The 22,851-nt window shown below is 44.9% G+C and overlaps 1 protein-coding gene across 4 annotated transcripts in view; it reads left to right on the forward strand.

Annotated features, from left to right (window-relative positions):
- Positions 1-364: 364 nt before the first annotated feature.
- The window catches only part of KLF1 (KLF transcription factor 1), a 205,042-nt gene continuing 182,555 nt past the window's right edge, over positions 365-22,851 (forward strand). For 2 of the 4 annotated variants that reach the window (XR_014960499.1, XM_085600637.1), the window contains exon 1: positions 365-814. Coding sequence is in view for 3 of the 4 variants with exons in the window: in XM_085600637.1 (XP_085456763.1) it covers positions 610-814 (205 nt within the window). In the remaining variant the exon portion in view is untranslated. Of the gene's footprint in view, positions 815-20,407; positions 21,390-22,851 lie in introns of all 4 variants that reach the window. The other 2 variants (XM_085600636.1, XM_085600638.1) reach the window with 2 other exon arrangements.

The raw sequence follows: 22,851 nt of genomic DNA on the forward strand, positions 1-22,851 counted from the left end.
GCTTCTCGAAGGAAAACTGGCCGCTATTGTGCTAACCCATTGGAGAGCACGATGCTGTCCAAAGAGAGATGTTTGGCTTCTGGTCAAAGACTTAGAAAGTGGAGTTGGAACCGAATATGTTTCTTTAAGAAAACGGAAACGTAATACATTTGTGTAAGTGAGAAACAGGGCAAAGGGGGCCTAACTGTCAAGTTGTCTAAGTCTATGCATGACTTGTTGGGTTGGTCCCGTTTTTTAAAAATTGTATTTGAATTGTGGGACTTGTAGTCATGGTTTTATACTTGGGCAAATAAGACTACATATCCCAGAATTGTTAGGGGGGAAAAACGAGAGAGGCCTAACTAGTCACGCGTGGACTTGGAAAACTTGGCAGCTTTCACTGGGAGCGAAGAGAAGAGGGAAATAAAAATGGGAAGAGTGGAGGAGCGTATGAACGAAAGCAGGAAAGCTCAACAGAAAAGGAAACCTATAAAAATAATTTTGAAAAAGATGTGAAGCGAATTAATTGAGAGAAAATCAGACAGAAGAGGAACCGAAAAGACCTCATAGATTAGACAAAGATGTAAAAAAAAAGTCTGATTTAGTTGTTAATGGACGAATAAATACCGAATGATGTTGGAGAACAAACACTTGAACCTCCAAATAGAAAGGGCGGGAAGAGGTATTCCAGAGACCACCCAAAAATTCTTATTTAATCGAAATCGGAAAATCACCTGCATATCGCACTATGGCAGGTGCAGAGACAGCACTTCCCCCAATCCATACCCTGGCCAATTTCATCCACTTCCGGGCGAGGCAGTCCGAGCTCCTCCAGGTAAGACAGGGTTGGAGGAAGGGGAGGGTCACCTCACGCACAGCTTTTCCTTTGCAGCGCCAGGTTTTCGAATACACTCCGCGTGTTTTGCGTAAACAAGTTAACAACGCCCTTTGTCGGATTCCGAAAAGGTTATTATTTAATCAATAGTGGATTTATAGGTATGTTGGCACTCCAGACTCCTAGTAAGCGCCAAGAAATGTCCAGTTTGGTGTAAATGGTGCTGTACAGACTCCGTAACGGTAACTAGTATCAACGTCAGCGGTTTGTTTGGTGAGATTTCACCACAAACGCTGCAGAATCGGGCAACGTTTTGTGGTTTGTAAGCCTGCAGCGAGGTGCGTTTCTTCAAGGGGGTGTTTGAGGTGTGATACTACCCCTGCCCCCCAATCTTACTGAAGAAGCAACGCGCCTGTGCCTGCAGGGTGGTTGCGATTTGGTGTAGTTTCGGTAGATGTTACCAGAATGAGACGCCCCAGACACAAGTGAGGAGGCAGTGGCATAACAGAGCCCCACGCCGTGCAACCCCCCCCCCCCCCCCTTCAGCTGTCCCTCTGCACAGTCCCCTGACCTGAGAGCTCCCGAGTGAGTTACGGAGGGAGCTCCTCAAATTTAGTTACGCCAGCGTGAGGAGGCCACTGAGAGTGCAGGAGCGACAGACTTAAGACGTCCATGGTGCAGTTTGCGCTTTCTATATAAATACATTCCGATACATTATAGACGGTCACAATCGATAACTTACTAGGAATGGGTTTGAGATGCACAGTATTTATACCCCGAACTCGAGAGATATGAGGGTCCCTTACGGCTTTATAGGGATACTCGTTGCATTAACACCGAAGGGTTTCTCTGCGCTGAGCGACTGCCCCACCTATGAGTAACAGCGCCTCAACCTGTGACGCACCTGATTACTAACGCCAGATGTGGCTGAAAGGACGCCCGTCTAATCCGTATTCAGCCCAGTATAGCGCCTTCTCCCCCTGTTCTGTGAGGGTATCCTTCCCTGAACTTCATATGAACTACTTCTGCCCCTGTCAGTCAGTCAAAGATATGTTTATTTAGACCGTACTCTTTAAAACTGCTAACATACATACCATATATAAACACATGTATCAATAAACTTTTTTTAAAGTCATCAACAACTAATAAAAAGCTCCTATTACACAGGCCACATCTTAATTGCTCATATCCTTTAAAAATTCAGACGCGTGTCTTCTATCTAAAATACCACACTTGATGAGAATTGGCCTTAAAATTGTTTTTTCGCACCAGCAGTACCCGCATCCAATCTAATAACGTGTAAACAGTTACATTTTACGTTCAAAGCACATCTACAATCGTTTTCGTTATCCAGAATAGCGTTCTTTACTGAAGAGCACAAGAGAAACGGATTCGTCACAGCTCGAAACTTTAGGACTGCTTGTCTCACTACTATAGTGGGTATGGCAGCTATATATGGAAGCACCTCCCTACTTAGTCAAGCACGCCTCTAAAATGAGCTGATGCTTTTCCACTCAAGTCTCTGATGGTTTTCCCAGGCCCTTGGTTTAGTTTGTAGTCAAAGCTCTGTTTTAGACATAGTTACTTGTAGGTCTGTGTTTATACTAATTATTCATAACTTACTATATAAGACAACAAGCATTGGCATAGCCAATAGGTCTCGCTTTTGGGACCTTATAAGTATTTAGTTATGCAGCACAATATCCTTGGTGCAACAACATGCCCCAAGACCTTCTCACCTTCAGGACACACCTCAAGACCTGGCTGTTCGAGCAGTAGCAGCCCCCCCCCCCCCGGGCCTTGAAACCCTTCGCGGGTGAGTAGTGCGCGCTCTATAAATGTACTGATTGATTGATGGCTAAACACTTATAAGGTCCCAAACGCGAGACCTATTGGCTATGCCAATGCTTATTTATTCATGTTAACACTGTATGAGGAAAGGTTTCACCTAGTTAGTATCAAATTAACACCCAAAAACATCAATACGGAACTGAAAGGTGACCAGCCAATCTTTGTTTGTAGTGACGTTTGTTCCGTTTGAGCTGGGAACAAATTATTTATTTTTGTTTAAATCTTAAGATATTCTGCAAATAATGGATTATGGACTATCGTGGAAAATCCATAATTGTGTGGAAAACTATGCCTCAGAATCGTATAATTCCACTGGCCTGTTTATAACCAAATAAATGAATTGCAAGTCACATCATGTTATTGTTAGTGCTTAGTTCTGAATGTTGGAATGCGAAGCCTAGGCCCAGAAAAATCAGGCACTAATTTAAACTTTCATGTAGCTTTAGACACTCTGCTGCGTAAATTATCCTTGCAGCTTTTGGATTGTTCAGAAAGTAAAAAACAAAACAACCCCCCCAGAAAACCTGCTGTTTACACCTACATCGCTGACAGTCCGTGCTTAATTTGAGCCGGTTGTTCTGGGTACCCGGAACCATCACTTGATTATCAACACCAGCACTTATGACAGCCTGCCACATGGTGGCGCTGCACATTTTAGATGAGCATAAGAATAGTTGTTTTTAAATGCTATATACATTAAAAATGAGCTATACCTGCCACCAAAGGCATTCCTATAGCTTCTAGGGACTGGAATAGTCTTACTCAAATACTACAGTATTTGGAAAAAGACAGTATTTGATTTACTTTGTTGAACACTTGCTGTCTATACCTGCTATGATTGGCAGGTCACAAGGTTGGAGCACATTTAGGACAATTTAGACCTTCAGCCTTCTGAGTTTGATACATTCATGCGTTTTATGAGAATAATCCTGTGATTTGCGTAACAGTTTCACACACAAAGTTGCAACCTTTCACCCTCAACTTGTTTAGGTTGGTTAATAAATGACATTTGTGGGCTTTATTAATGCCACCTGCTTTGGGTACCTAATAACGGGATTCATTTGGATGCTTCGTATAAGACTGCAGCTTTGTGGTAACCTTAGCAGGAGATGGAGCATAATGCTTTAGGAGTTGGGTTTAACTCTTGCCATTGGATAATGTGTTATCTGCTGTTTTCATTGGCGGTGTAGGTGGAAGGGGGCGTGTCTTTGCATTGGCCTGTCTTTTTCGTTAGCTGATGTAATCTCCTGCAGTGCAGAACATACTTCCTAACTAAAAGAGGTGTCTGTGTGTTTTTCTTTAATTAACCATATATTTCTATTGAGAGTCCTATTTTACACTGGAGGCATTCAAATTACTACAGATGTCATAAATATGGTTTGTCATGTTTTCAAAGCTTGTGACAATTTTTTTTTGTCCTAACCGTAGGGTGCAAAAAAAGAATATTCTGGCCATATTTCACAACACAAACTGTAGTAACAAACATGCAAGAAAGAAATAGAACAGACGGTGGACCAATGTTCCTGCACTTCTACACCAGTTTCATTGTTCAATATTAATCCCATGCACTGTACAAATAGGGGGCGGTTCGGCTATAAGATTGGTGGCTGTAACAAGATGGGGCTTAGATTAGGGTAACCAGATGGCTTCATGTCACCGGGACACCATTTTTCCATTCCTGGACTTTGCTTGTGCAAATTATTAGGTCTCGCCTGGCTATCGCGTAAGCGATACCTCAGCGAGACTTATGTAGGGGCTTCACAAAATGCTCCCAATGGCTTCCCAGGCGGATCGGGTGGCGGTTAGGTGCACAACCACGTGTATTCCATCTGCCACCAGCTACTTCGTGCGCGTGCGCCGCCTCACGCATTCAGAGAGATTTAGTAAGGGGCACAAGACCTTAGGAATGTGGTTTATGGCCAGTGCAAGTGAGGCATTCAAGCGCGAAGCTGGCATCGGACTTGAAAGCAGCAGACTGCTTTCGCCAGCGCGCACTCGGCCTCACTTCCTGCATCCCCTTTTACAACAATTAACTTTCGTTATAACTCGCACCCCATATGCTCGTTCCCTCCCACCCATCCTTTGATGTCCGCTTTTCTTGTTGTTTATAAACCACGCCACGCACTGCTGCATGCCGCACACTACCGCACGCCACACACTGCCGCATTACACACTGCTGCACGCCGCACACTGCTGCACGCCCCACACTGCTGCACGCCCCACACTGCTGCACACTGCTGCACGCCGCACACTGCTGCACGCCACACACTGCTGCACACCGCACAATGCTACATGAAACACTGCTGCACACTGCTGCACGCCGTACACTGCTGCATTACTCACTGCTGCACAACTGTTGCACGCCGCACACTGTTGCACGCCGCACACTGTTGCACGCCGCACACTGCTGCACGCCGCACACTGCTGCTCACCGCTGCACACTGCTGCAGTACTCACTGTTGCACGCCGCACACTGTTGCACGCCGCACACTGTTGCACGCCGCTGCACGCCGCACACCGCTGCACGCCGCACACTGCTGCACGCCGCTCGCCGCTGCACACTGCTGCATTACTCACTGCTGCACGCAGCACACTGCTGCACGCCGCACACTGCTGCACTCCACACACTGCTTTTATGCGAGTTTATGCTACTGACATTGTAAATGACAATGCCTTTTATTTGTTTTAAAACCAAAACATAAATAAAAGGCATGGTAATTTTACAATGCCAATAGCTCAAACTCTTATAAATGCGAGACCTATTGCATTGCAAATGCTTGTTTTTTATCAGGTGTGTTGGTTGAATTGGCTCATAAAACGAATCAAGACTACAACTTGCAGGGTGCACTTATTATGTAAAAGCAAAGTTGTGAAATGGAAAGATGGTGTCCAGGGGACATGGAGATGTCTGGTCACACTAGCTTAGGTAGAAGAAGGGGGTTTCAGTATTGTTTGGGAGGGGAGATAGTGGTCAGTGAGACTATGATTTGGATTCAACGCGTTGATGTGGGAAGAGAAGTGTCTCGATTTTGCTCAAGAGGAAGAGGAAAAAATCATAACCGAAGAGGGATCTTGTTTGAAAATTTTAGGGGCATAGAATAGAGGGTCCTGTGGGTCTTCTGAGTATACACGAACTTTAGACGAACCAACAGCTGGAAAAATGTATAATAAAAGTGAGGCAAGGTGTGCTAGAAGGCAGCACTCGCTCCCGACGCACAATGGAGTTTGGAGGATAAGTGCTTGTCCTATTTATACATTCAAGCCTGCTTTGCTCTGTGCCATTCTTTATTTCTCTCATGCCTTTTGCCTGTCGCCGGCCTGGATGCTGAATTGTAATCTGGACCGCGTCTGCACAGGTGTTTAAAAAAACAGATGCCAGGAGGCAACGAGATGGAATTGTTAACGGGAAAGAAAGAGTGACTAATTGAGCTACTACGGCAACACCTACACTTCCAACGGAGGACAGCAGGGTGTGCTGTTAACACAGGAAGATGGATGGCGAGGAAGGGGCTTGGGTCTTGCCGCACACGTGTCTCACATGCCCACCTTGCCATGTGTGTGCACGGGAGGAGGACTGAAAGGGCTGGCATTCTGGAAAAGAGGTAAACAGAAGTACACAGCTCGAAAACGGGCGTCAGGAAACATAACCTGGCGTTGTTTAGTGGACTAGTTTATCCCACGAAATCCAGAGATGCTTAAAGATGCAAACACCATAATATTCAATATTTTTGTCGTCGAGCAGAGTCAAAATCAAAAAACATAAAAGAAAGCCGGCGTAATTTCAACAGCACAAGGTCCTAAGGAGCCATTCGATTGCGCGTTTTCTGTAGGATGACCTGAAGGACTGTATCACTAGAGGAAACTAGCATTGGCCGCGCAGTTGTAAAAGTAACGGCTGCGTGGCCGTGAAAGCGAAAGTGAAAGGAAAACAAGCACGCGAGTGGTGCGTGCGTGAAAAGAAGCCTAGGAGTTGTGTGCGCGCACGCTCGCCGAAGTTATCGCGATCGGATTAACGTGATAGAGCCAGATGGCAGCTGTGCACGTAACCGCAAGCTGGTGGTTGGAAAAAGCATGTGGGTAGCACTTCGAAAACCCGCTTACTAAATTTCTCTCTGGAGCAGCACATGCGCTAGCTCAGGCGAGACCTAAAAAGTATCCTTCTGACTTCTCGTGCCCACTTCAATTCACGCTGTACAATTTCTTTTGGGCAAAGAGTGGCGAGTGTTTGATTTGCTTCAATTTCCATCGAAGCCCAAAATCTAATTTCATGGACACAGCTTAAATAGTTCCAGGCTGTTAAGTCAGCTTCTATTTATATAGCCTGAATCGTTGCTGACCATGTGGTAGCGATAGCAGACCCTTTCGGCATGTACCTTCTTTAGAATCCCAGTCAAGTTGACCTAAACAGTAATTCTGCAAAATATTGAAATGGTGGACGAATCCTAGCATATTACACTGATAAAACCAGTCTTAGGGATGGTCCACCATAACATTTACTGAATTTTTTAAGTCCACACAGAGGAAAGTGCTCTTGCTGTTAATAATACACTGTTGTCCCTCCACTGCAGTTTCTTCTCGAACCACAACCCAAGATATTTATACTTATTTACTACCTCTATTTTTAAATTACGTAGGTGCTGTATGTAAATCGGATTTCCTTTCCCAAATGCCATTACTTTTGTTTTATCTATATTTATTGTGTATTTTCTTAATGCCATACATATAAAGCACCTGTAGTTTCCTCTGACGACCTATTTCTGTCTGATCCATAATATCAAGATCATCTGCGTACAGCAGGCAATGTTCCCTCAAACTTTTTTCCTCCGTGTGCGGTCTCTGTGCACTGCAGCCAAGGCTATGTGTGCCAGGAACCGGCTGCGTGTGTGGGTGCAGCGACAAATATCTCTCCCAACCACTGTTCCCTGTAAGGTGCGTGCACTTATTTCACCCCAAGCGCGCAGTGTCGTGTGTGAAGCGTGCACGCACACAGCACATCCTGCGAGAGACCGTTCATGCTGCCGCTTTAAAAACGTGAGCGCGAAAAAAAGTGTAATTTCCTTGTGCGGGAGGCAGAGGAAGAAACTACAGTGGACGAGAACAAAAGTGTCAGGTAAGTGTCACGGCAGCCTGAACCCGAGTTCAGCAGCAAGTGGCTCTGGCACTTGCTGGATTATATTTGTTAATAGAGCGCGCAGCTGCAGGGCAGATTGTGTGCCTTTGTCAAAGCATTCATGTTAACCTCTTCAGTGCCCATGACGAGATGGTCTCGTCATGGAGCACGGTTGCGCTGTGCCCATGACGAGACTATCTCGTCATGAACCCCGCCCGCTAATGTAATGCCCGGCACAGGGCGGGGAAAGGGCGTGGCACTGAAGGGGTTAATTGTAAGGCCCGTGATGCGCTGCAATTAACACAAACACTTTCACTAAGGCACACAATCAGCTACGCTCTAGTAACAAACGAATTGCAGCAACACAGGGAACAGTGATAACAAGTACAAGAGGCGACACACATCCCTGTCGCATTCCATTCATATCGATATTTTACGAGCCAACGCTCCTTGCATATCTACTTCAACTCATACCTAGTTCCATCTATGAGAATCCTGAAGAATGAAAAGGAGGCCATTAGGGATTTCGATTATTTTTGTTTTGTTTTTTAGTATTTTCCACAACAGTTTGAGGTCCACTAAATCAAATGCAGAACAGAAGTCTACAAAGCAACAAAATATTTTTTCCCTTTTCTCAACAGACTTTTGCGCTAATGACCAAAGACTGAAGCAATCCTCTAGAATGGATTATCCATCCTGGAAGCCTCTCTGTTCAACTGGGACTTTACTACAGTCCGTTCTTTCAGAAGTCCCAACATTATTTAAAAAGATGTAGTTTTGTGGACAGCCCCATCTTTTTAAAAAGGGGCTTTATAATAGCTTGCTTTCAGGAAAGATTCCTGTTTTTAATATTCCTTCACGAACCTACATCCGCCGTGAGGGAAACGGCTGTCATGCTGATCTTGCCTTGACCATCTTATTTCCTCATCACTTTGCCCAGAAACGCCGTGAGGGGAACGGCAGCGCGAGGCACGAACTACACCCCCCAGAAGCCTTAGCGCGTTTGACGCTGTCACGTATCACGTGACCTCGCTGGTGGGCCTTATCTGGCCGAAGCACCTCCCGCAGCGCGGGACGCGCGCGGGCGGCGCCCGGGCGGCGCCCGGGCGAAGCCCGGGCCAAGGGCGGGCCCGTTTAAGCCCGTTCAAGCACGATCAAGACCGGACCGGGCCACCCCTCTGTCATCCCTGATACTGCTTGCTGTATCGGCTTCGAGGAGGATTGTAAGTACTGTTATTTTTGCTCCTTGATTACCGCACCATGGCTGCACCATCAACCAGAAGCAGGACTGTATTAACAGGAACTCTGGACAATTTTATAACAAGAGCAAATTCCGTAATAGACCAGGGGATAATATTAATGGAAAGAAGAGTCTCCCAAGACTTAGCGTTTGCAAAAAGATCCTCTTTGGGTCATATTGCTAATGTAGGCTCTCCAAATGCTCCTAGCAGAGTAACACCAGATAATTGCCCCTCATGCATGGACAATGCATCCTGCAGTTCAGATCTATTGCAGCCCCTCCCATCTGAGCAAGCCCTAGATTCTACTTTAGCGTCAACAATGCTAAGCTCCCCTGAGAGGTTAAGTCTCCCCCAGTTGCTAGGAAGACGTGAGGGAGCGATGCCAAAAAGAAAATTGACTACGGTGTCGAGAGCGGGGGGAAAAAAAGCGAAATTTGCCAAAGGTCATACGGGTACTCAGATGATAACTGACTCAACTATAACAGCCCAACACGCAGCTGCTTTAGTCCAGGGCCCACCTATACCCTTAGGAACTAGGGCAGCAACTCCCATTAGTAGTGAAACCCCACGTGAGATACATGACACCTCAGCAGAGATAAATGCCACTATAACTGCTCTTCTGAGTGCTATTATTAATCCCCTGGAATTGAGATTGTCTCGTATTGAGCAGCAGCTTTTACGGCTAGAACAGGTGGCGTTGGATACACAGAGCAAGCTAATTCCAAATATACCTAATCCATGCCCTCTTCCTGCCAAAAATGGGTGTCTCCAGTCTGACTTAGATCCAATTAACAACACACCTGTCCCTCCAAAAATACCAACAGCAACAAACCCAGCCACTATCCCAACCACTCAAATGGGGAAGGGGGATGCCAACACAAATGAAGGGAAGGGTGATCAGATGGAGAGCAAGGGGCATCTCCCCAAGGAACGTACCATAGATTTGCCACCAGAATGTAGCCCTTATGTGGCAATTTTGGTTGGAGTCCCCGAGCTCCCAATCTCAACCATAGAATCATACCCCTCCCTCAAAAATAAAGTAATAGATTGGCTTAACAAATACCGACCACTTCCCGAACGCATCACTAGCGAAATCCTTATGGTACGCAGAGCATCGTGGGTGGGTCATGGCCCAAAAAACATCAAAGGTGATTGTATTCTAGTAAACTTTAAAGACCCCCGAACTGCTGAATATATCTACAATTGGAGGTACCAGGGACAGGGTGCACTGATCCAAACTCACCCGCTGTCTTACTTTTACCCACCGACCCGCTGGGATGCTAGGGAGAATGGCTGGACATTAGTACAACATAGAGGAGGAGCAAGGCCACCAAGGGCTCCATTTGACCATCCACCAGCACCCCCTAAAATATTAACACAAAACAGATACAGCTGTCTGGACCAAGTGGATTGACTTGATCGGGTAATGGGAGCGGCGCAAACTCAGAATAACAGCAAAAGTCGGGTTGTCAATGAAGCTGAAGGCCAATCAACAATAGATGGGCTCTCAACCACTATCATAGAGAAACACACCCATACTGCTGAACTCCCTCCTGAACTTCAAGAGGTTACATCTGATGCTAGGCGTCCAGACGTGCAAGAGGTTATAGAGCCGCACCTATGTGACAGTACTGTTACAATTAGGAGCGACTGTAATACCAGGGTATCTATGAACACTGAATCCACGGTAATTGCGTCTTGGAATGTTGCGGGCCTACATAGTAAAGTAGTGAGCGGTGAATGGGGAACGTTTATCGATGGAATGGACATATGTCTATTCCAGGAGACCTGGGCAAGAACTGAGGAAAGGAGAATGGGATTTGCGGGTTTTCATGTACCTGCACAATGGGGGGGTAAGGGTCGACCGTCTGGGGGTCTTACCATATGGGTGGCAACTCACTTGGGCTGTTCAGCCGAGTCTGTTAGCACACACTCGGACGATATACAGTGTGTAATCCTGAAATGGCCCAATAATTTCAAGCTGGCTGTTGTGAATGTTTACTCGAGGCCTGTCAGCCTATCTAGTGAGTCTACTACGGTCGACGAACTATCAAATTTTCTGTACTCCATCCCTACGGATGTGTCCTTACTAGTAGCAGGAGATTTTAACTGCCACTTTGAACCCTTACCGGGGATGGACCATGGTGCACTTGCAACTGAGGATGATTACTGGTCCATTCCGCAAGTCCAATCTCCTCACATCAGGTCCTGGTCCCCTCTAGCGGTCCAAATAACGGCCCTCACACTAAGCCACTCAATCAGGGCTTGTAACGGACGCACCAATTCAGATACTCCTTCCAGGTGCACATACAACAAAAAGGGCCACGAATCGCGTCTAGACTACATTATGGTTCGGACACAGTCGTGGTCAAAGGTTATCGACCTCGAGATTATTGCAAGGGACGACAGTGATCACAATTTGCTGAGGCTGGAGCTGGCTTCTCCGGTCACACAACTGAAGGATTTAGGACCCAGAGATGCCCGAGTAGACAGGTTAGTCCTAACCAATGACCGGCGCAGGGTCAAGTGGGACAAGGTGGAGGCATCCCCTGAGGACCTGGCAAGATTGTATAATTCAGTCTTGCCGTGTTTTATCGAATTAGATGTTTTAATAACCCAAGAACCTTCTCCAGATTTTAATATCAAACTGCAGGCCCTGCATACGAATCTCGTTAGTATCTTGTCAGATATGTTTAATCCAGTAGCAACCAAAAGAAAGAATAGGACCCCCCTTTCCTCTTGGTATAATGATGCTTGTCGCCTGGCAAAAAAAGAGTTGATTCGGGCTGTAAAGCAAGGCAACGATAAGATCCTTATCGCCGCCAAGAGAACTCATTATAAAGCTATGCTGAAGCTGGCCAAACAGGATTGGGACCATGCAAAATGGACCGATCTGTCATGCGCCCTAGAACAGAGAGATGCCCGTAAATTTTGGTCTATAATCAACACAGGAAGTGGGGATCCTAAACCGGCCACTGAGCCTAATATAGAGGCTAGTATCTGGGAAGACCACTTTAGAGCCCTGTATGCCATCGAAGTTGATATGGACACATATCCGGCACTATCAGCACTGAATGACTCCTATGATTGCATACAGTTTTCGCCTGAGGAAGTTGTTAATGCCATTTCGAAAATTCCACCTAGCAAGGCCCCTGGGCTAGACAAATTGCCGGGAGACCTCTTTAAACACCAAATGGAGATCTGGGGACCATACCTATGCATTTTATTTAATGCAATCTTGAGAGGAATGAACGTGCCCTGCACTTGGTTGGGCGCAGAAATTGTTCCCATCTTCAAGAAGGGTTCCCCCTTGCTACCGGCTAATTACAGACCCATCAGCCTCATAGATGTCCCGCAAAAAATCTTTGCGCGGCTCATCCTTGAACGACTTGAGGACTGGATGGAGGAGCACGCTATACTGAGCCAATACCAAGCGGGGTTTAGGAGGAACACCTCTACCATGGACCAAATCTTTCGCTTGTTATTACTATTCTGGAAAACAGCAAAGATTGAGGGTGGCAGCCTCTACATGGTATTCGTGGACCTCCGCTCCGCTTTCGATTTAGTACCCCGAGGGAAACTTTGGGGCGTGTTGGTCAGTCTGGGGGTACCCCTACCAATCCTGACAATACTGATCAAGTTGCATGAGGGCAATTTTGCCCAGGTGCGTCATGGGAAGAACGGGGCTTTAACCTCTAAGTTCCCCATTGGCAGAGGGGTGAGACAGGGGTGCGTTCTAGCACCCACCCTGTTCTGCCTATATGTCAATGGTGTGATTTCCCATCTTAATAGCGCCCTTAACAACGACGCCCCAATTCTGGCAGGTAGCAGGGTGCCAGCAATTATGTTTGCGGATGACACCCTGCTACTTTCCAAATCACCAATGGGAATTCAGCGTGTCCTTGACAGTTTCGAGGACTTCTGTAGAGGTCGAGGCCTGGAAATTAATGTGAACAAAACAAAGTATATGGTGTTTAATCCTTCACCTTCCACACGGCCAAACCCTAAACTTGATTCATCAAAGCTAGAAAGGGTAAAAACTTTTGATTATTTAGGAGTAACGCTGAGCGAAAATCTTTCATGGGCTCCACAAATTGCCAAGGCGCAGCTGAAATTAGCCCAGTATGTTGGGGGTATCCTTAAGTTTTCCAACACGTCCACATACAAACCAATTAAACCCCCGCTTGAAGTATATAAGAGCCAGGCCAGGGCAGCAATTCTATATGGAGCAGAACTTTGGGGGCACCTACCTGGGCTGGAACTTCTTAAAATTGAAAACAAGTTCATCAGACAGTTACTATCACTTCCACAGAGTACTCCGATGCATCCTCTGAGGATGGATCTGAATCTGAGGTCGATGGATGATGAACTAGCTTTGAAGCCCCTTAGGTACTGGCACAGGCTGTGGACTACACCAGAATTATTGTATTATAGATTAGAGCTGAAGGAAATTCTGGCAAGCAACTGTGTACCAAAAATCCCTTGGTTTGTGTTTATAAAATCCCAGTGCATCAAACTCGGGCTGGATGGCATGTGGTATGAACCGGAACTAAGCTGCAAGATGATCTCACGGAAGATGCTCACTAAGATCTATGTGGCTGAGAAACAAAACAGAGTGCAGACTGCCCCTAATATTGGAGTTTTAACTAAATCTTTTTTAAGTGTCAAGGATTTTTATCAATTTGAGAATTTTATGGATATTATTTATCCTATACCATCAAGAAAACTTTATTTGCAATGGAGATACGGCACACTACCTCTGCGAGCTTTCACTAGCAGCTGGGCATCAAATTCTCTTGAGACCTGCCCTGGCTGTAGTTGTGTTAAAGAGGATGAGCTCCATGTATTATTTTTCTGCCCTGCATACACAAAAGCTAGGAAGCAGTGGATAGTGCCTATCTGCAAAAACATGGGTTTTCGGCAATGTAGCCATGCTTTTAGAATTTTAAAAACAGACACATCTGAATGTATAGTTTTTGCAGTTTCTAAATTCCTCTTTGCAATGTGGAACAGGAGAAGGGGACTATGTATTACTTAATGTATTGTAATGATATATTTCATTCTGTGCCAAGTTTGTCTGTATATATATTTATTTTTTTATGTACTTTTTAAGGCAAATTGCCGAAATAAAGATATCTTGATGATGAATATTCCTTGGAACATTAACCCCTTCCATGCTCATGACGGAACGGTTCCGTCATGAGCCACGGTTGAGCTGTGCTCATGACGGAACCGTTCCGTCATGAGCCCGCCCGCGCTCGAACCCTTCAGCACCGCGGCGGAATTCGCCCAGCGCTGAAGGGGTTAAGTAATCTAGCCTAGCCCACCGGTCAATATTAGTGTTGAATAAAATCAATTTCAGTATTGTGAGTAAACGTGCTCTGCCTTTTGTATGTGGTATACTTTGAGGTGTGAGAGAAGCTTGTGCTTTTCATGGTGCTGTACTTTGTGCAACAGTGGCTTGCCATGCTGCTGCTGTGCAGCTTCCGTTCTGTACAAATGAAGCTTGCACTGAATTGTCCTGGAAAGCATCTGTGTTTGAGGGTAGCTTGCCAACCTTGCTGTTGCTAGATGTGAAGTACCTGTTCTGTGTATGAGAGAGGCTTGCACTGTGATGTACTCTTACACTGCTACTTTATTTGAACAACCAGTTCTTTGTGTGAGGGCAGTTTGCTCTGCTGCTGCAGGTAACTGTGGTTTTTGGGTCTCGTGGCAGCTTCCTGAGAAGGAACATGTGATCATTTTGGCTGGTAGAGCTGGTTGAAGATGTAACAGTCATTGACCAGGATCTAGAAGTGTATTTTCTTCCCCCTTTTAGTTTCTTTCATATTCTTATGTCCCCTAAAGCCGCTAAACTTCTCACAAAAGTGTTTACAGTCCTTTTAAACCTGCTCTCAATAAACATTTCCTCCAAAAAGTACCGTCCATCTTTACTGGGCTTGCTAGTCTTAACTCTGCAGTTGGTGCCAGACCTGCTGCACTTCTCTGAACACTCAGTCAGGACTTTTGGCACTCCAAGCGAAATAACATTTTACCTTTTCGAGAACTCCTCAACCCATCGTAAAAAAAGACAATTTTCTGACTTTCTTGTAATTTGGCAGGTCCCTAGTGCAGCAACTACCTTCCCTCAATTTAGGAGAGTGTGGGCCCATTCAGGCTGTGCTAAAGTGTATTTGGTGTCAGTAAGATTCATATCTGGTTCTCTTGACAGTAAGCTGTCACACCAAGGGCCACTCACTTGAATTCCCTGGGCTCATGCAGAAGCGAAGATCTTCCACCACTTCCCCTTGAGATTAATCCTTAATACCAGAAGAGATGACTCGTACCAGTGACTAACCCTGGGGCAAGGGCGATTGGAGAGAGCGAGTGATGGTTTTTGTGAACCTGGAGTTGCCTGTGAAAATGATGACCAGTGGATTTTAATCCATCTGAGCAGGACCCCTCAAGTTCTAGTGACAAGGCGCACTCCCGCAGTCAGGGGGAAGTATGCAACAAGAACACAATCATTTCAGGTAACCGTACATGAATGCTTTGCAACCAGCCTGAGGTGTGAGTCCTTAATTAAACATACCAAACAAGAATTACTACAAGAAATTTGAGACCATGGGAAGGGCCCTTGACCCCTGACCCCGGCGCTGAGTGTGTATCCTTTAGTGTCTCTTCTCGGATGATTCTGAAATCTTTATTGGACCTTAAAGTGGTTACTTTTCCTTAAGCCAAGGCTTTCTTATTCAAACTCAAATTGCTAAAGTGTCCTTGATGAAAAAGGGTACACCAAAACTAGATGTACCTGGTTAGTGCACTAACCTAATCTGTGTAAGCGCTGGAATAGTTGGGGCATTAAATGGCGAAGAGCTGGTCGTAGTCAAGGCGATAGGAGCACTGCCGCGCCGGCTGATCGACCAGGTTCCAAGGTTGAAGATTGTTGGAAGCTGTCCCGAAGGGATGAATGGGTTACTGGCCCCCAGATTCCAGGCGAAGATGTCCAGGTTATTCTTGTCACAGGTGGTAGGGCCCAAACCCAAGTACTGCCCTGGAGTGAGGCACAGCTCTCTCTCAAGACCTATCGAAGAAGTCAAGCAGGGGACTGAATTTTAAAGTCTTATTTATAGTCTGTCACTCAGGTGTTAATTTGGAGCCTTCTTGAAGATTGCTAAGCCTCCTGTCAATTAGAAGGTTGTCTCTGACTGGAGACTGGGGCAGGAAATAGAAGGATGAGTAAACAAACACATTAGGAACTGGAGCCTTCCCAAAGATTATGCAGTGTTTCTTTGAAATTTGAAGGCTGTATCTGGCTGGGGCCTGGGGCAGGGAATGGATGCCTTTAATTACATGGCATGGCAGCGGAAACAAATAAACAAGATGCAAGCTTATCAGGTAACTTAGAGGTCAGCAGAAACCTAGGCTTTCAGCTAATCAGCACCTCATGTTTTTCAACGGAAATGCCCAGCATTTGCACTTAGTTAAGAAGATCTTGAAACAGTGCACTCAAACTAAAGGACATAACATGCATGCCTAAATACAGGTCATAGAAGAGTATATGTCACCTGCCCAACTAGAAAACATTGACAACACTGAGGAACAAACGCCACAGGCAGACATAGGTATGATCTAAGCAGTGTAGTAGCACTAAGGCATGTGCTTATGAGTTGGTCCCTAGTGACTTGCAAAAGTAGTCCTCTTTATTGTATAAAAAAAACCGTTGACAATCAAAGTAAAGAGTCAACATAATCTGATTCAAGATAAAATACAGAAAAAAACTATTATTGAATAATATCCTTTTCATCCATCGAGTAAAGAATTTTCACTTGTCTTAGAAAGTCCATAAACAACTTGTAAGTATTGATAACTAACTAAATTAAAAAGCAAAAGCGTAGCTTTGGGAATTGCTCTGCTTCCATTTTCAATAAATATCAGACAGTTGTTTTCTTTTCAAAAGTAGTAGAGTTGGTTATATATAGCGCAAAAATTAATTATCTTAATCGTTAAGTTGGAATCAAGTCATTTCCTCATATGAGAGTCTTGAGCAGTCGCGGCCAGTGCAGGAAAGCGCTGTAGAGAGGGGCAGGGTGGGAAGTCTACAGATGACGGAAAAGGTTTTATTTATTTATTTGACCTATTCCGTCGTCTGTCGATGCCCTGCTGCGGATCTTGAGTGTAGCCAATACATTTATAATTCAGGGAAGACTATAAATCTAATTCATAAACCTGCGTTTTATAGTTGTCTTTAAAAAATATTCCAGACAGGAGAAGACAGATTGGCCATACCCTCTAAAGATGGCAGTTGATAGCCGCTGATTATCACGTTAATTGTATTTCTCACAGTCCAAACAGGAGCATGCTTCCATGCAAAGCAGTGATTTGAAGTATTTTGGTTGGCACAAGCAGAGTCACAAAAATAATGAACTGGTGCTTATGTAAAGTCTGCACTGAGGATAAACCCAGCTTGAATCCACACTGAAGAGTTGGTGATCATAATTTTAGCAGCAAACAAACAGATTGCAAGAAAATCGGATCAAGGTTTAATATCTGTAGTGAAACAGCCACTCTTGTGGTTTGGCACCCTATGATGACCTTCAACTACCACCATTTTAACTGACTTTAGTGTGTTATTATACCCTAGTCTGGATATATGAGACGGTCCTGCATATGACCGCTTCTCTTCTGTCTTGTAATATTGCTGTCTTACAGTGGGAGCTGTCACGGAGTAGAATAGGCTTGCCAAGAATAGAAGGTGTGGGATGTGCATTTGAAAGCGTGAGGGGGAGAGAGAGGTGTGGAATGTACTCTTTGGTTTCGAAGTGCAGTGTTGTGGGCAGTGATGCACGCGTGCCTTGTGTTGTACATTGGTGAGAATTATGAGCTCTTACTATTGGCTTTGACATGGCCTCATGTCATCTTGTTTTCTGACTTTGCCTAACTTCTGCGTGCACAGCAGTGCTTGCGATTCGTATTCAAGTTCTTTATGCTCCTCACTTGTTTTTTGCTCTTCACTGACCAGAGTGAACTGTATATTATCTGTAGAATGTGCGACTCTGCCTCAAAGTCAAAATACGGGAGCTTGGCCAGCCTCTGTCTTGGCCTTGACACAGACTGGTACTGCCAGCTTGTTTTTTTTACCAATGAGAAGGGGGCGAGGTTTTCTAGAAGCTTCGCCTTGCGTTTAGTAATGATATTTAAGCTGGGAGCCTTCCGGGGCCAGGTGGAAGTTCACCACAGAATAGTGCTGTGGAGGTGACAGAACTTGAGTCCTGATTGAAACTCCTTCCTGGGCTTTTGATGGGCTTCCCAAGCTTGAGTTGGCAAGGATGATGCAAATTCAATTGGTGAGGTGTTCCTAACCATTTTGTATATATTTTCTACTCTTTGCTATTTGTGTATATACTGCATTTTATTTTACTTGTTCATTTAAAAGTGTTTGATACCTGACAATCTGCATTTACTGATATATTTGGCCTACCTTTTTAAACATTGCATTAATAAACTTGTGTGTGTTATTCTAAAAAGCACCTGAATTTGTCTTTTTGCCTCCCAGGTGGGAGTGCAGGGTTTGGGTGTGTCCTTTTAGAGAAAAGCACACTTATTACATGCTCAAAAGGGTATATTATTTAAAGGTGCAGTGGTAAATTTGCCTCCCAGGCGGGAGTGCAGGGTTTGGATGTGTCCTTTTTGTGAAAAGCACATTCATTACAATATCTAAAGTAAGGCGAGAGCTATAGACCCATAAACAAAACTGTTTTTTGTGTAAGCACATCAATTGATGGACCAGTAGCTCTACCATCATATTTGTTCGAAAACCTCTTAATGGCAAAAATGATTTCCCCACTTGTGTACTTCAGATTAGCAAAATGTAAATGCCATTTTGCTCCATTATCAATAATGAGACCCAGATAAGGTAAACTAGTGACATGATTGAAGATTGCCGCATTAGTTTCCCTTATCAAAGCCATGTTTTTTTACAACCAAGACACAACCTTTATCCTTATCAAAATGTATTACAATCTTTTATTATATTATTGCACATGCCAGCTTAATTGACTTTGCAACCTAATCGGAGTCATTGAAAAAATTAAGTCATCAGCGTACGCCAATTGTTTTTGTTTATTTTGCCTTCAAATTTCGGGGCTAGGCCAAAAGCATTGCCCACAAATTCTGGAAGATCTTCCATATGAAGTGAGAATAAAAGAGGTGACATTCCCGTTCCAGACCACTGGCTGTGCTAAATCTTCGCAGAGAGTCTCTCCAGCTAGATAATTTGATTAGCACCCTAGTAGCTATATTTGAAATTCAATCAAAAATCACCACAGTGTTTTTTCAACAAACAACCCCCTCCCTCCCCCCATTGCAGTTTTAGCCATAAGTGAGTCCAGTCTACTTTATCAAAAGCCGAAGAGTAGTCTACACAGCAGATCAAGTTTGCTCCGTCTATATTGATGGTGGTGACTGACTAGAATGTTTAGTGCCATAACTTTATCAATGGCAGAGCACGAAGTATGAAAACCAGTTTGAGTGGACTTTAGCAAACCTCTTTCATGTGCACATTCAGATTGCTTGTTGAGCAAGAAATTAGCAAACAATTGGCCATCTAAGTCCAATAAGGTGATTAATCAATGTTTTGGGGGATTTAAATGCAAGCCCCACTTATAGAGCATTCAAAAAATTGAAATATGATTTGAGGTGGGTGACTGCCCATCTCAAGGAATCATCGCACCCCTTGTCACTATTCATTACACTAACCTGAGCTCAACCCTCCTAGGCCACACACTATATTTCTTTCTACCCCCATTCCACATAAATCAACTTCGAATTTGGAAATCCACATTGATTTAACATTGTATCTTGACATTCAAGCAGCCAGAGTTACCAACAGCTGTTTTCTACAACTTGGTATTCTGAAAAAAAACGACTCCCATGTATTGAGCACCAGTTCTACAGTCTAGTGACAAATGCCCTAGTCCAGTCGCATCTGGACAGTAATAATCCTGTTTCTCATGTGTCTCTCATAAAATGTTTACACAGTTTTTAAAAAGGTAAAAAAAAAATAGCTGTGAGTAATTCGTCTGTAATCTCGCCTTCTGCTTTCATTCATGAGGCCATTGACTCCAACCTTTCTAGTGTTCGAGTGTTTCATGCCCTTGATTCTACCTGAACTGAAGGTAAATTTCACATGGGCTTCTGCTGGTTTCCTTTTCTCCTTGTTCTTCTTTGCTGTATGTTCTTTTGAGGCTAGAAATGTTAGGGGCTAATATTCGGCTAAACAGGTCATCATAAAGGACTCTTTACATCATGATGGTAGGTGTTTATTGCTTCTCAGTCAAGTATTTGAGAGGGATGATCTTGTATTGAGCAAGTGCCTCTATCACTCATACCCTTCCTTGTTTTTGCCTGCAGTGGTGCAAGGATGAAGAAAGCCCGAAGATGCCAACTGAAAATCATTTTGGTGACTGCGCATCTGCTCCATACCCAGCATCGATGAGTGCCTTACCTGTGGAGGATAAACAGGAAGATGACGACTGGGATCTGGAGTTCTTGTTGACAAGGTGTGCTAGCTCTGTGGTAGCACAGGAAGGTTCAGCGTGCTGTGGGGCCCATGAGCTGCCTGAGGCCTCGGTAATCCTGCATGCAACTGGGACTCTGCAACATGTAATCCCCCAAGTGCACCAGGGTTCGGACTTCAACTACATCGCCACATCTGCACCCTCCAGCCCAGAGGGTGGTATTTTGGCAACGGATGGGGCTCCAAGTCTTTTTCCTGCTCATGTGCAGATGCCTTGTGCAAAGCTCTTTGAGGATGAGAATCCCTTCACTAGTTATCTGGAGCCTTTCAGAGGTCACCAGAACTGCTGCCCACTCCGAAGTGAGACAGAATTGGGGAAGCTGAATGTTGCCCATTTGCACTTTCCGTCCTGGGAAATCGTGAGAATGGGATACAGGCATGTGACCTGGATGCATCGATGCCACTTTTCATGCAGCACCTACGCCAACCCACTTGGCGCGTCTGTGATGGTGGATGAGGCTTGCTCCGGAGTGCACCTGGACCCATACCTAAAGACTGATGTCCAACTTAAGCTCCCAGTGTCCCAGTCCTCGCTGCACCCAAACACCAACAGCACTGCCCACAGCCAGTATAAGGCCCACTTTCAGGTGGACCAGTCAGAGCGAAGGGTCCCACCACCTACAACTTCATCTAAGATCGACTGGTCTATACCTACAGGAGTTGACCCTAAAGCGACCAGCACAGAGGAGGTGAAGCCTCTAAAAAGCAAGAGGTGGCCCTGTAAGCAGACACCAAGCCACAAATGCTCCCATCCTGGCTGTGGCAAGACCTACACAAAGAGTTCGCATTTAAAAGCGCATGTGCGCACCCACACAGGTACGGATAAAAAATATACCTGCTGATCCTCGAGGTCGTATCAGGCCTAATATAGGGGATGAGTGTAGTTGAAATTGTGGCATAGACTTTTACCAAAGTCCCCTTCCTCTCCAGCAGTCCCTAGCTTCTCAAGCGTTCATTCTTTTAATGAGGGCTCACTGATATTCAGAGCTGGTCCCATTTGAAGTTTCCATTGAAAGATATTAGCCTGGAACAATGTTATGCATGAGAAAAACAAGGAAATTAATTGTCTAGAAATAAGAGCACATGATGGTGTGACCATTTAGGAGAGAATCGGCGCAAACCTATAAAATGTAGAGATCTCATTTGTTTTATAAGCACTCTGTCAAACTTGTACATGAAAACCTGCTAATCTTCTGCTACTGCAGATTTAGAGGGGAAAACTGTTTCATTGCATCAATCATCAAAACCTGTGAAGCTGTAGAGGTTCAGGCTCTGTATCCCAGCATGATCTCTTGAGCCCACCCAGGCCTAGACATAAGCTCTGTAATCCGCATAGCCCATCCAGCTTTGTTGGGTACAGCTCTGTATGTGTATATTAGTCTCCCAAGTTGTAGCAATGTGTATCTTCTAGACCAGAAAGATTCCCATCATCCTAAGAATTTATATTGAAAATAGCATGTTGTCTTCTCCCGTGTCAAAGGCTTCACGAGGAGTTACTGGGGGGGGGGGGGGGGGAGATAAGAGCTCAAAACTCAACAATCAACCAACTGACACAATAACCTAGTGTCTGTCCATCCAGTGCTGATAGTTTCGTTAAAAGAAAATAATTTACTGTCACCGTAAAACGAAATATTACCAAATTCTATAGGGTTATCTGTTACAGGCTTGCAAACTTATTAATGATCTAAAGTGAGGCGCCACACCCATTCGATGCTCTCCCGCTGCTATAGTAGTCTTCGTTATCTACAGCCTCTGGTACATAGCATAGGCATTGATTAGGCACCAGTGCAGTATACTCAAACGTGTACCACTGCTGGCATGTGTAAATCAGTTCAAGCAGCTTTCAGTGTTTCAGGTTTACCTGATTGAAAATATCAGGTTAATTTGGCCTTGTTCTCTGCGCATTGTCTAATGTTGACTCGCTGTTAAACTCTGCTATTATCTTGTTTACTGGAGGTGCCATTATGGTGGTGCAGGCATATTTTCAGCTTTCTCACTCCTACAGCAACTCTGTAATTGTAGGGGCCACAAAGACAACTTGATGTGGAACACCATCTGCTAAAATGAGGCAGCGCAGCGGGCTCACGTGGCAAGACTTCTCTTAGGCAATACTGACCTCCCAGGCTATGTGTAGATGGATGCTTGGACATGGTAAGTGCAACCTCTGGGTTAGGAGATTAACTGGTTTATGTATTTGGCTGTAGGGGCCTTCTGGTTAATCAGTGCTTTAGTATCTGTGGTGAAGAGGGTGTACTTCTTCGGCTGTAGGGGCCTTCTG

Source organism: Triturus cristatus, chromosome 4_2 (assembly GCF_964204655.1).
Source record: "Triturus cristatus chromosome 4_2, aTriCri1.1, whole genome shotgun sequence".
NCBI lineage: Eukaryota > Metazoa > Chordata > Amphibia > Caudata > Salamandridae > Triturus > Triturus cristatus.